Raw genomic sequence first — 13,594 nt, 5'->3', positions numbered from 1 at the left:
AAAAAAATAATCAGTAGGTACTACCCTGTCACTCATCTGGTATACATTGTTTCAGTATTTGTATGTAAGTACATCATTGTAACATATTGGCATTATAGTATTTAGTTACGGGGAGACTGGAGCAGTAAGGAGAAAAAATAAAGATGTTTTGCTGGAGCAGGGAAGAAGAGAGGGATGAAGTGAGGAAAAAAAGTATTCAGTCTGGTATTGAGCAGGAGTGAAACCAGTTGCCATGTAGATGATCCCTAAGCATATTTTTAAAGGTTGTACTGTTGATGGTATTCAGAATAGTCTGTGGGATGTTATTCCATGCCTTAGATATGTGATTATAGTGCTTCCCCAAAGTTGTTGTTGTTTTTTGACACTTTTAACAGTAGTTTGTTAGAGGACCTCAGGGGTCTGTTTTTTGTTTCAGTGTTTATTAGGGTTTGGAGAGATGGGCATTTGTTTGGTTGATGAATGATAGAGTGAGCTTGATTGACTTGGTTCAAGTAGAAAAGATTGGGCAGTTCAAGCCATTTTAGTTGTCTGAGAGCAATGCAGTGATGAGTTGTCTGAGGTAGGCCTATGACAAATTTGGCAATTTTGTGGTAGCATTATTCTAGCTTAATTAATTAAGTCTGTTTTTTGGAGGTTAGTGAAAATGGCAGAGGTGCACATTATAGTAGTAATAGGTGGGTCCTGGCTATAGTTTGGAATTAATGGCGAGATAGGCTTTAATTCTGTAGAAAGATCCTAGTTTTGTGTGGGCTTTTTTTGGCAACTTGTGATACATGCTTGTTGAATTTTAAACCGTTATCTATGGTAACACCTAGTAGTTTAGTTTCAGAGGCTGATGTGATTACAGTGTTGTTGGATGATGATATTTTGAAGTGCAGATTGATGTTTTTAGATTTATGATGGTTGTTGTTAAAATTATTAATTTGGTTTTGTTAGGGTTTAGTAGGAGCTGGTAGTTGTGTAGATAGGATTCAATGGCTGAGAAGGATTTTTGTCTATTTTCTAGAAATTGTGGCAGCACAGATTACAGTGGAGTCATCGGCATATTGTATAATTGTAGCAAGGTTAGTAGCAGTATGAAGGCTGTTTGTGAAGATAGTGAAAAGGAGTGGCCCTAGTACTGAACCCTGTGGGACAACTGCAGCTACTCGTAATAGGGATAAAAGATTATTTTGCTATCTGACAGCCTGTTGACGATCAGAGAGGTAGCTATGGAACCAGGAGAAAGTTTGTTTGGATAGATTTATAGATGCAAGCCTTTGCAAGAGCTGTTGATGGGATACTGTGTCAAATGCTTTTCACATGTCTAGAAAGTTTATCTGACTTTCCTGGAAATCAGGCAGCTCACAATTGTTCTCAGGATCAATCTATCCTGAGTCAGAAGGCACTGCTTCCTCTTCTACTAGCACAGACCCTGGGGTCTCAATGTCTAGCTCTTCCCCTAAGAACGATAACTTACTGCATTTTGCTATTTCTACTTTATTCATGTTTTTCTACTTCCTTTCCTTTATGAATCTGATGCATACAACCCTTATTCTTCTGTTTAAGGTTCCTGTATCTTGGCTCGACAGAAGTCTCATTATGGCTTTTTTCAGGTTATCTTGTGTCTTGTTACACTCTACGCTTTCCTTTCCTTTTCTTCTTCTTTATGTTTGTCTCCCTCTGTCTCGGAGAGAGCTAATTTATTTTTCTTCTCTAGTTTGCTGTCTATTTGCAAATGATTTATCTTCAGCTTTACTTTTTCCCTTAATTAGAGCTACCTGTTGCCTAGAGTCTTCCCTTGTTTGAGTTTTCTGTCTTACACTGACATAAATTGGTTTAAAACTCTAACTAGGAACTCCTTTTATCCTCTTCAACAATGCTAGTGAAGTCTTTCTTACTGTTAAGATTTCTCAGCAATTACCCACTGCTTAATATTAATTACTGGGACTTTCTGTTTTAGCCTGGCAAAAAAACTTAGAATTTTGCTCAGGTTGTGTATTTCTATACTTTCTAACTTCATTCCCCAACATTGCACATTTTTAGTGAATGATTTACCTTCCTTTCAGTTCTGCTAGTCATATCTACTTCCTGCTCTACAAAACTTTCAGAGTGCAATGACACTTCTCCTTCACACTTTGCAACACCTTCTGCTGGTTTGCCCTTGCAGGCTGCTGTGCCACAGCTGTATATTAACATATCTGTTTAAGTGATATAGCTTATTCCTCTCAGCATATATCCTAAGCCACATTATTCTACCTTTAGGACTTTAATTCTAACACTATTCCATGATTTTTATTAGACTTGCTCTTATGAATGTGACTGGTGGTTCTTCCCGCCCTTTTTCAGGTTAACCCGAGGTATATCTGGAAGCTTATTCACTTGCTGATTCTTTTCCCACACTAATACGGTGGCCTGTCTTCACATTGTTTTCACAAATCTTGAAATTAGGGAAAATATTTTTTATTATCATATCATGTGTTGAACTGGAAACTAAAGCAACAGGAGCAACATCCTGTTTAAACTCAGTCTGTATTTCAGTTTGACTATCGTTTACTTTTTTTTTTTTTTTTAGGAGTCTTCTTTTTACAAGCATACTGTGCCTTCATAAGCATGACCATACAACATAAAACTAGCAGTCCCTGCAGTTCCCTGCCATTAATTAAAACATTGCACTTAATTATCTTTGCATTAACACAGTCACAAAAGGATGATTCTAGCTATTCTAACAAATTGTTTTATTACATTCCATAAAGTCAATACCATCACTAGCATGCATTTTTAACATGCTTTTCACTAGTTACAGTTTTCAAAAATATAAAAATATTACCATTACTGTTGCATATTCTAGCTAAATGACCAGTTTTTCCACATTTAAAACAGTACATTGTATGTTTTAGTTGTTACTTTTTGTTTATTGCCTGAATTTGACATGTTTTGCTATAAGTCTGGACTGTTCAGTTTTAAACATTGTTTCACTGCATAGTTCTGATCTAAAGCAAGATATTTTTGAACATCCTTAGGGTCAATTTGAAATACCCAATTTCATAAGAAGCAGGCAAAAGCCAAGCCCTTTTTAAATTTAGAAATGGCTAACATTGCTATAATTTTGCTTCAGTTATGTTGGCCCTCAGGCTCAAACTGCAATTTCAGTACATATTTTAAATCACATAACTGAAGTCTTACTGTTTTGCTAGGAAAAATTGCTGAACTATGGAAATTGTGAGCTTGTATCTCCACTGTATCACTGGCTCACAATGTCTTTATTACTTTTTTATAGACTTGTTATGCAGTCCTTTCCATGTCCTGGAAGACTTTTAAGATTTTTTAGTTAACTGGACTGAGAAGATTCTTTGGCTTCTTGCCCAGTCACTACAGATCCATCCCTCCCAGTGGGCATATCACTCAATAGTTACCTATAAGTCTCAATGTATTCCTCCTGGCTAGTTATTACATTGCTGGAAATGTCTTTGGCATTGCCATGGATTTGGAAATTGCCACTATTCCCTCAGCAGCAGAAATAGTATGTAGCAGTTTGACAAAAGGACAAACACAGGTACTCTCCAAACAAAATCTCACAGCACATTCCACAGGATTCAAGTCTCTCAAGTTGGAGGAAAATTTTACACCAGTGAGTAGTATATTTTCAGATAGTGAAACTTATTAGTGCAAAACGTTTACATTAAAACAGGTGCAAAAAATATTCCCACTTCACCTATCAGTGTAGAATATAAAAAAATGCAGCAGAGACCACCAGTCTTATAACATAATGTGCCTTTAGAAAATGGATTTGGAGAAGCACCAATCCCCAATGGACATTCAACATTCTAAAGGGAAGCATAAATCTACAGAGAGAGAGAGAGACAGAGAGAGAGAGAGACAGAGACAGAGACAGAGAGACAGAGAGAGAGAGAGAGAGAGAGAGAGAGACAGAGAGAGAGAAAGATGAGTAAAAGGAAAATCACTTAATCTAGCATGAAATCTGTGCGTCGAGCCTGAAGTCCTTTACTAGTGTTGTCATTTTCTTTCTCCTCAATAACTCCATCTCTTAAAGCCATGGTTTGTGAATGGGGAAAATAAAATAAAAAATAAAATAAAAATAGCAGCACAAACACAAGTAACTGCAGCAGCAGTAACAGCAATTACAATGACCAGCTATTTCTTTTCTTCTTTCTAACTGCAGCTTTTAGAGACACAGTTAGTAAAAAACAGCACTAAAACAAGCAACTGCACAGCATTTTGTGTGTGTGCGTGCGTGCGTGCGTGCGTGTGTGTGTGTGTGTGTGTGTGTGTGTGTGTACACCTTTACTCATGTGTTGTCACATTGTGCCTTACAACAGCCCTGCGGGCTGTTATTAACACATAATGCCAACTTTGTCTAGCTTTATTGCTTATTTATTAAATACAAACAGAAAATGCAAGTTCTTCCCAAATAATTATTGTCAAAATATAAAAAAGGTAAAATATCTTAGCATAGTGCTATACAGCAGGGACACAGTTTCTGTTTACAAGCCTCTAAAATCTTCTCAGTAATTTTCTGGGGGGGTTTTTTGTGTAGGAAAAACATGTAGTTCCTTCTAGTATCTTCAACATGGGGAAGTATGCCCTTTTGCCCACTGTAGTGCAATTCCAGATTTGGTCTATATAGTTAGGGAGGGTGTGAAGGCACAGCCCCCATACTGGGCAGTGTGGGGACATAGCCCCCCACCTAGGTGTTTTTTACATAGTCCAGTGTGATTACATTACATTTTGGGCATGTGTTTACTTGCCCTGAGAAAAATCTGCCCTTCGGAATTGTAAGTATTCATTATTTTCATTTCGGCATTATGCGGTTTGGTGTTGTGGGATTCGTGATTTAAAAGTAGATCCACACACACACACACATATATATATATATATATATATATATATATATGTATGTGTGTGTGTGTGTGTGTGTGTGTGTGTGTGTGTGTGTGTGTGTGTGTGTATAGAGAAATACATTGGCACTCACATACATACCTCCAAAAGATACACAGAAGCAGTCTACCAAGCATTTGCCTTAAAGGGCATAAGACAACCATGTCTTAACAATGATGTAACTGTAACATGATAATAAGAAAATATAATTAAAAAGCTTGACGGTAAATGGCACTGATGTGTCACTTATCCAACATCGAAGAGAGATAGAATAAGTAATTACTTCTATTAGATCTTAAAAAATACTGTACATTTTTAAATACATTTATTTTACTGCTACACATTAAACCTGGGTATTTTACAGGAAACTGAAACTGTATAAAGGCATGTCTCAAACTGAATTACAGCTCTTAGTTCTAAGCATACTAGTTGACAGTTGTATTTGATGCATCTCCAAGCAGCAAAAAAACAAATGTGATTTCCTGTTATAAAACCATTGAGTCACCACCAGCAAGGCAAGAACTGGAACTTAACTCTCAACAGAACTTTCTATACTTCTTCCAAACAAACTACATAAGTACTAAAGGTGGCTAAAAGGAGCATTTTGTTCTAAACAAACTTTCTGTGCAAGTGTATTTATAAACACTTAAAGCCTAGAGCTACCGTAACAGCAACTTGCAGTTTCACTGCCTCAGAAACTTATAAAACACACAGTTTAATGGTCTCTCAGAATCATGTTACAACTTTCAGTCAGTATGCCATAAACCTTGCAGCTTGCACTCTGATATAGCACACAACACTGAATCCTATTTTTTTATTTAAACAAGAATAATGGCAATTTTTCAAATTAAATTACAAGTAAGGAGCAAGTGACAGACTGAAAGATAATGACTATTAAACAAAAAGCATCTTATGTAACTGTTCTGGGTTGCAGAGCATTCAGTAATCATTTATAACAGTATGGAGTGCCTTCATATTAAATAGTTAAAAAGTCTTACCTTTTTTGGGAGTGGGTGGCTTCTTTTTGGGGACTTGCTGAATACTAATATGTGCAAAGCACAGAAGAAAGAGCACCAGGTATGTTTTGTTCTGATTCATTGTGATCGTCAAACAGAAAAGGCTGAGAGAAGGTTTGCTTCAAGGAAACTTATTTAATTCAAGAAGCTATACACTATACCAATGGAAAAATATCTGTCTGCCAAATCCATCCAAACTGCAAAATGATTTCACAGTCAGAAACAGCTTCTTATCTTGGCCACATAGGATTATGGAAGTCATGCAAACATCCAGATAGTAATTTGTGGGCAAAAGTTCAAATAACTAACATACTTTTCACTTCCATGATTTCCTTCAAGCATCTGGAAAACTTCAGAAAAATCGCTGTCACAAAATGATACTGCACTTTGTAATTTTCCTTTGTACACACAACCAAACTGGGAGAACAGATTATTTTCTTTTAACACAAAGTAGTTGCAATAACATATCCAACATAAGGCTAACATTTGCCTAACATCCTCAGGGGCTCCACTCAGTAGCTGATACACTGTTACTAACTGAGGCAGTAAATAAGGGATAATTTGGTAAGACACTCGGCAATGGGCCCGGGAAATACTTCGCTGCTACATTCTCAGTCCCTTTTAGTTGTTAGGTTCTCATAGTGTAATGCCATAACTGGGGTTCCTTCTGTGCGGAGTCTGCATGTCCTCCCTGTGGTCGCGTGGGTTTCCTCCGGGTGCTCCGGATTCCTCCCACATCCCAAAGACATGCAGTAGGTGGATTGGACACTCTAAATTGGCCCTAGGTGTGAGTGTATGCGTGTGTGTGCCTTCTGTGAAAGGTTGGGCACCGGGCTGGCAACTCAACACCATAAAACTCCAATGCCAATCATGAGCATACAGGTGATCTGCTGTGGCGACCCCAAAATGGGAAAAAGCCAAAAGAAGAAGAAGAAAGAGTGTAATGCCATAACAGATAATGGAGAAACAGGTGTAAGGAATACAAGAACGACAGTGGCAGAATCAGCAACACATTGCAACTATCACAGCAGCAGAATCAGCAACACACTGTAGCTGTCTTCACCAATATATTTAAAACGTATGCAGTACCCCAAAAGTGTCTGCTTTGCAGTTATTGCAAACACCAAGTGATTGTTTATTAAGCAGTCATAATGACAAAGGCCCTTAATCACATCAGCTTCTTAACATGGGATTACAGCTGCTAGAAAAATATGTGACTGGTTCACTAGAGGTGATTAGTTTGAGTGTTTGTTTGTTTATATATTCATTCATTTTTGTTAACTGCCGCAGAGCACAAATCCATATGCACCTTTCTCTGACTCAGCCTGGAGTACTGTCTGGTTGACTTAGTCAGAATCACATAATGAGCAGACAGAGGCTAACAGAATAAAACTCTGGAATACAGGAAACAGTTCATTAACACTAATAGCCTTGGTCCTCTGCAGAAACTTCCAAGATAGCCCTAAATGTAGAACAGTTTAAGTCCACTGTTTAGCATTTTTATATAATACTATAGAGCATGCAACATTTCTTTAGAGGAGCTGGGGTAGCCTGATATTTCTGGGAAACAAAGGAATCATTTCAGAGGTCTCTAGAAGGCCCTGAACAGATTGCAGATATGAGTGGAAAATGACTGAATGAATTCAAGAGTTTAAATCAAGTCAAGTTACTTCTGCTACAGGAATTCTGCACACAATACGGAGTAATGCAGTGGCAGATTGAGACAGTAAGATTCTTGAAGCTTGGTGGAAATATTTTTAAAAAGTATGTTACTGAACTCATACAAGATAGATGCACTTTGGATCACCATGTGTGTGCAACACAAGGCAAGAGTGATACCATAAGTACCATGGGTATGTAACACAAGGAAAGAGACAATTACACCATTTATTAGTCACCACCATACCTCCTTAGTGATAACATCAATACCATGGGTGTGTAACACAAGGAAAGAGTGATACCATCAGTACTGTGGGTGTGTAACACAAGGAAAGCGACAATTACACCATTTATTAGTCACCACAATACCTCCTTAGTGATACCATCAGTGCCATGGATGTGTAGCACAAGGAAAGAGTGATACGATCAATATCATGGGTGTGTAACACAAGGAAAGAGTGATACAATCAGTACCATGGGTGTGTAACACAAGGATAAAGACAATTACACCATTTATTAGTCACCACCATGCCTCCTTAGTGATACCATCAGTACCATGGGTGTGTAACACAAGGATAGAGAAAATTACACCATTCATTAGTCACCACCATACCTCCTTAGTGATACTATCAGTACCATGGGTGTGTAACACAAGGCACGAGTGATGCCATCAGTACCATGTGTGTGTAACACAAGGCATGAGTGATACCATCAGTACCATGGGTGTGTGACACAGGCAAGAGTGATACCATTAGTACCATGGGTGTGTAACACAAGGAAAGAGTGATACCATAGGTACCATGGGTGTGTAACACAAGGAAAGAGACTATTACACCATTTATTAGTCACTAGCATGCCTCCTTAATGATACCATCAGTGCCATGGGTGTATATCACAAGGAAAGTGTGATACCATCAGTGCCATGGGTGTGTAACACAAGAATAGAGACAATTACACAATTTATTAGTCACCACCATACCTCCTTAGTGATACCATTAGTACCATGGGTGTGTAACACAAGGCAAGAGTAATACCATCAGTACCATGGGTGTGTAACACAAGGCACAAGTGATACCATCAGTATCATGGGTGTGTAACACAAGGAAAGAGACAATTACAGCATTTATTAGTCACTACCATGCCTCCTTAATGATACCATCAGTGTCATGTGTGTGTAACACAAGGCAAGACTGATACCATCAGTACCATGGGTGTGTGACGCTGGCAAAAGTGATACCATCAGTGTCATGTGTGTGTAACACAAGGCAAGACTGATACCATCAGTACCATGGGTGTGTAACACAAGGAAAAAGTCATACCATCAGTACCATGGGTGAGTAACACAAGGATAGAAACAATTACACCATTTATTAGTCATCACCATACCTCCTTAGTGATACCATCAGTGCCACGGGTGTGTAACACAAGGAAAAAGTGATACCATCAGTACCATGGGTGTGTAACACAGGGAAAGAAACAATTACAGCATTTATTAGTCATCACCATACCTCCTTAATGATACCATCAGTGCCATGGGTGTGTAACACAAGGAAAGAGTGATACCATCAGTACTGTGGGTGTGTAATACAAGGATAGAGACAATTACACCATGTATTAGTCACCAACATACCTCCTTAGTGAGACCATCAGGACCATGGGTGTGTAACACAAGGATAGAGACAATTACACCATTTATTAGTCATCACCACACCTCCTTAGTGATACCAACAGTGCCATGGGTGGGTAACACAAGGAAAGAGTGATGCCATCAGTACCATGGGTGTGTAACACAAGGAAAGGGTGATACTATCAGTACCATGTGTGTGTAATACAAGGAAAGGGATAATTACACCATTTATTAGTCACCACCATACCTCCTTAGTGATACCATCAGTACCATGGGTGTGTAACACAAGGAAAGGGTGATACTATCAGTACCATGGGTGTGTAACACAAGGAAAGAGACAATTACACCATTTATTAGTCACCACTGTAAAGCTTGATTAGAAAACTAGAGTCAAATAAAAGTGTCGTTAAACTGAAATGTAATGACTGGAAATGGAGGTAATATCATTGCTGAGAGAAGAGAGGAAACGTAAGAGGAACAATAGAAGAAGAAACAATTAATGGAAATCAAACATCCTCTCTATCTGCATCTCTTTCCTGCTTCTTATCTTTTTTAAATATTTTATTTCTGATTCTATCTTCTGTATTTCTTCTAGTACATCAAGCACTTGCCTTACTGAATTCAAGTGTATATAACTGTTACCACTGAATGGACTATAGTTTCCACTGTGAAATATACTTTCAACTTTTATTTACTCTACATATGTGTAATGTATTTATGTCTACTAACTTTATTCAAACCAAATGCATGAAGTAATTATACTGTATTTAGTAAGAGAACTATATTTTGTCTATCTGTATATTTGTTGCCAACTGACAATATTTTATCTATGTCTGCACTTGTTATTGCCAAATGGCTCAAGTCATGACTAAAAAGGGTCTGTGGACCAGCCTATCTATCCTGTTAAAAAGTAAAAAAAAAATAGAAAAAGACACAAGAAATGAAGAAGTAAATAGGGGAAATAGTCTGGAGCCGCAGTGGTGCAGCGGTTAGCATTGTCACCTCACAGGAAGAGGTTCTCCCGTTCGATTCTCGGCTGGAGCGCCTTCTGTGTGGAGTCTGCATGTCCTCCCCACAGTTGAGTGACATTAAAGACATGCAGGTAGGTGTGTGCATGAATGGGTGTGCCTTCTTTGAAGGTTAGGTGTCGGGCTGGCAACTCGGCACTGTAAAAATCCACTGCCAATCATTAGCGGGCCAGAGTTCTGCTGTGGCGACCCTTAACTGGGAAAAGCTGAAAGACAATTATTATTAGTCTGTACTTCCAGAAGCCAAGATAGAAAATTAATCTGTTATGGACTGCATCTATACAAGGATATACAGATATTGTAAATGCAACAGAAACATGAACAAGAATGCAAACTTACTGGCATTTGACAATGCTTAGATTTAGAATGCACATAAAGAAAAGATATATTCAAGGTGGTGGTCAGAAGGCTAGAATTGTTGACACTACCCACCATCTTTATTATAAAAAAAATTCAGACTGTAGCACCCATAGCCCCATTTTTAGATAGTGTGTGTATCTGGAGAAGATACTTTGTCAGTACTGCTAATTCTGCTAAATGTTTTGCCCTAGAAGTAAGAACTAGTGTGTGACTAATGGACTGAATGTCTGCAGCTGTGTTCTGTCAGTCAGGATACCAACATTAATTAAAACTTTAAAAGCACATGCCTTAAAATGTATACTTAATGAGAGCATGAAAGTCACTGTAAAAGAGCTATACAATGATGGAAAAAACTAAGAGATGAGTAACATGTTGGTACTGAAGCCAGAGACAGAACCAGGGAGTCCCTGGTGCATAGCTACACTATGCAGAGCATAAGCTGTAGGAAAAAAAGGTAACGGTGATAAGATAAGCATGCAATGAGTGGGCGGATGGTGAGAAGGACCAGGCATCCAGAGGAATTTAACTGTCCACCTCCAGTGTGGATTGTTAGAGTACACTGACCATGAGATGTAGGAAAGTAGGATTATATCAGGATCAGAAGTGGGATTAGTGCATGGTCTTAAGGAGGCAAACAGCACTTAGCTGTGAAATGCCTATATCACAGGGAAGGAGGGAGGAAGAGAGGAAAGAGATATTTTGCTGAAAGTTGGATTTTAATATCGAGTGAGATCTCAACAAGGAAGACACTTATCCTTGAGCTAGTCACAACTAATGCAGGGACCGTGACAATGTCTAAGTGGAGAGAGTTGCTGAATGATAGTGATCAGGCCATAGCGTGGTTTACGATCCCTGGAATAATCCTGAGATATGCCACAGGGACAGAGATCCAGGATTATAAGGAGCTACATGTCAGTCAGTTAGGAATATTTTGCCCTACAATTAAAAATAATTATTGGATTAATGGAATACAGAAAGACAGAAAGATCTGAGAAGAGTGGGAGAGTATAGGGTTGCATTAATGAAGAGGTGCAAAGTGAAATATAGTCATGTATCAGGAGAAAAAAGAACTGTAGGGAAAGAAAGCAAGTAGCCTGGCTAAAAAAAAAAATGAGCTAGATAGTGGCAGGGCAAATTATGCACATAAAGAACTAAAGAAGAGTAACAGATAAACAAAGGATGAGAAAAGTGCACACAAAAATCACTAAAATGCCTCAAAAAAGGCAACAAAGTTCCTCTAACAAGACAATGTACCTTTAGGGATGGAGATGGCTGGGGGGATGAGGGATTGTCGCAATCAGTGGTTCAGATACTATAACAAATACAGATGGAATTGGCAAGTTACTTTTTTGGAAAAGGAGGAAAGGAAGCTCAGAAATACTGTAGCTCATTGCAAATCAGGTAACATTCTTTTCCATGAATAATGCACCTTTCTGTTTGACGAAGCATGCTGCCAACAAGGAAAACTAAAATAGGTGTGGATGAAGGCAAATAAACAGAAGAGAGACTAGGAAATAAATAGAGATGAAACTCAAAAGAATTTTGAATGAGATGAAGCACACAGTCCAAATAAGCTACATTCAGGAGTGGCACCCATCAACTCTCTGGCATCATTTCAAACTCGCTCTTTGCTAAGCAGTGTGTTGCCAGAGTATTGGAGTTTGCAGTTAGTGATTCTCATATATAGAGGTGCACCGATTACTTATAGGCCTGTTGATCGATCTCATAGCCTATCTCTGTACGTCGCACTTTCATTTCTGAGATGATCAGAGAACACATTCATCATCAGGTTAGTGAACTTCTTGAAGGTCCATTCTCTGGCTGATAGAAGATGTATGACTTTACATCCTGTACGTCTTTCCAGTCCAGCTTAACTCTGTTCTACAATATGCTCACTAGAAAGGCAGACAATTAAAATCCTATGGACATGGCAAATCAGAATTTCATCAAGATATTTGGCACTGTGTGTGGCAACAAGTTGTTAGAAAAAAGTAAAGACTACAAGCAAATTCCAAAAATGGTGGCATGTTATGTGAACAAGTTGCCTGATAAGAAGCAGAAGATGATTTTTAGATGAACTGGGATGTAAAATCTCTGTAAGTATGGAGTTCTACAAGAATTTAGTGCTAAAACCAGTCAAAACACACATCCAAACACACACACACACACACACACACACACACACACACACACACACACACACACACACAATATATATATATATATATATATATATATATATATATATATATATATATATATATATATATATATATATATATCCTACTATTAGTTGAGCCACAAAAATGTCGACGTGCTTTATGTCAACACAGTTATGCCAAAGAAAACACATCAACACTCTACAGCACATGCTGAAAGGCTAATCATCAGAACATGCAAATAAAACATGAGTGTTTTTTGCAGGCGGGAACACCTCTGCACTCCCCATGTAGCATGCACCCCCAGACTCCCTGCTAATTATAGATGCTAACGATCACATAATCACCAGGGAAAAGTCATATCCTTCTACCCCAGGGACTGTCAGTCTCAGACAGCTCTCAACCATTTACATATGTTGAACAACGTGGGTCAACAATGCACAAGTTAGCCATCTGAATTTTGACTTACTCCAGCCATCCCATATATATATATATATATATATATATATATATATATATATATATGGGTCTGCTTCATTATACCAAATTACCACAATGTTGAATCCATTTCATCGAGACCAATTCTCACCTAATAGGGTGAAACATCTTCTCACCTAATATCTCAGTGTGCACACTAAAGAAAATGTATAAACAATAAGTCCACACTCATTGCTTTTCTGCTTATTATGCATATTTTCAAGATACTTACTTGTAACTGTTTCCATATTATGTAAGACTGACATCCGTGTATTTCTGTACCTTATCTGTATTATGTATCTTGGAGCTTTTCTCCCCGGGCTTCCACTGAAAACGGGTCACTCTGACCAAGTGGACTTCCCCGGTAATCAAACTGGAAATAAATAAATA

At 38.2% G+C, this 13,594-nt stretch overlaps 1 protein-coding gene across 2 annotated transcripts in view; it reads right to left on the bottom strand.

The window, feature by feature from the left end:
• CLEC3B (C-type lectin domain family 3 member B) overlaps positions 1–13,594 on the bottom strand; it is a 61,671-nt gene that overhangs the window by 26,612 nt on the left and 21,465 nt on the right. The window contains exon 1 of one of the 2 annotated variants that reach the window (XM_044066102.1): positions 5,877–6,137. The exons of the other annotated variant lie outside the window; for it this stretch is intronic. Within the exon in view, the coding sequence (XP_043922037.1) occupies positions 5,877–5,976 (100 nt within the window). The 5' untranslated portion in view covers positions 5,977–6,137. Of the gene's footprint in view, positions 1–5,876; positions 6,138–13,594 lie in introns of those variants that run through there. 2 annotated transcript variants of the gene reach the window in all.

Source organism: Protopterus annectens, chromosome 3.part0 (genome assembly GCF_019279795.1).
Source record: "Protopterus annectens isolate FY-2018-M chromosome 3.part0, PAN1.0, whole genome shotgun sequence".
Taxonomy (NCBI): domain Eukaryota; kingdom Metazoa; phylum Chordata; order Ceratodontiformes; family Protopteridae; genus Protopterus; species Protopterus annectens.
The sequence above is the reverse complement of the archived record's forward strand: the minus strand, read 5'-3'. Positions and strand labels throughout refer to the sequence as shown.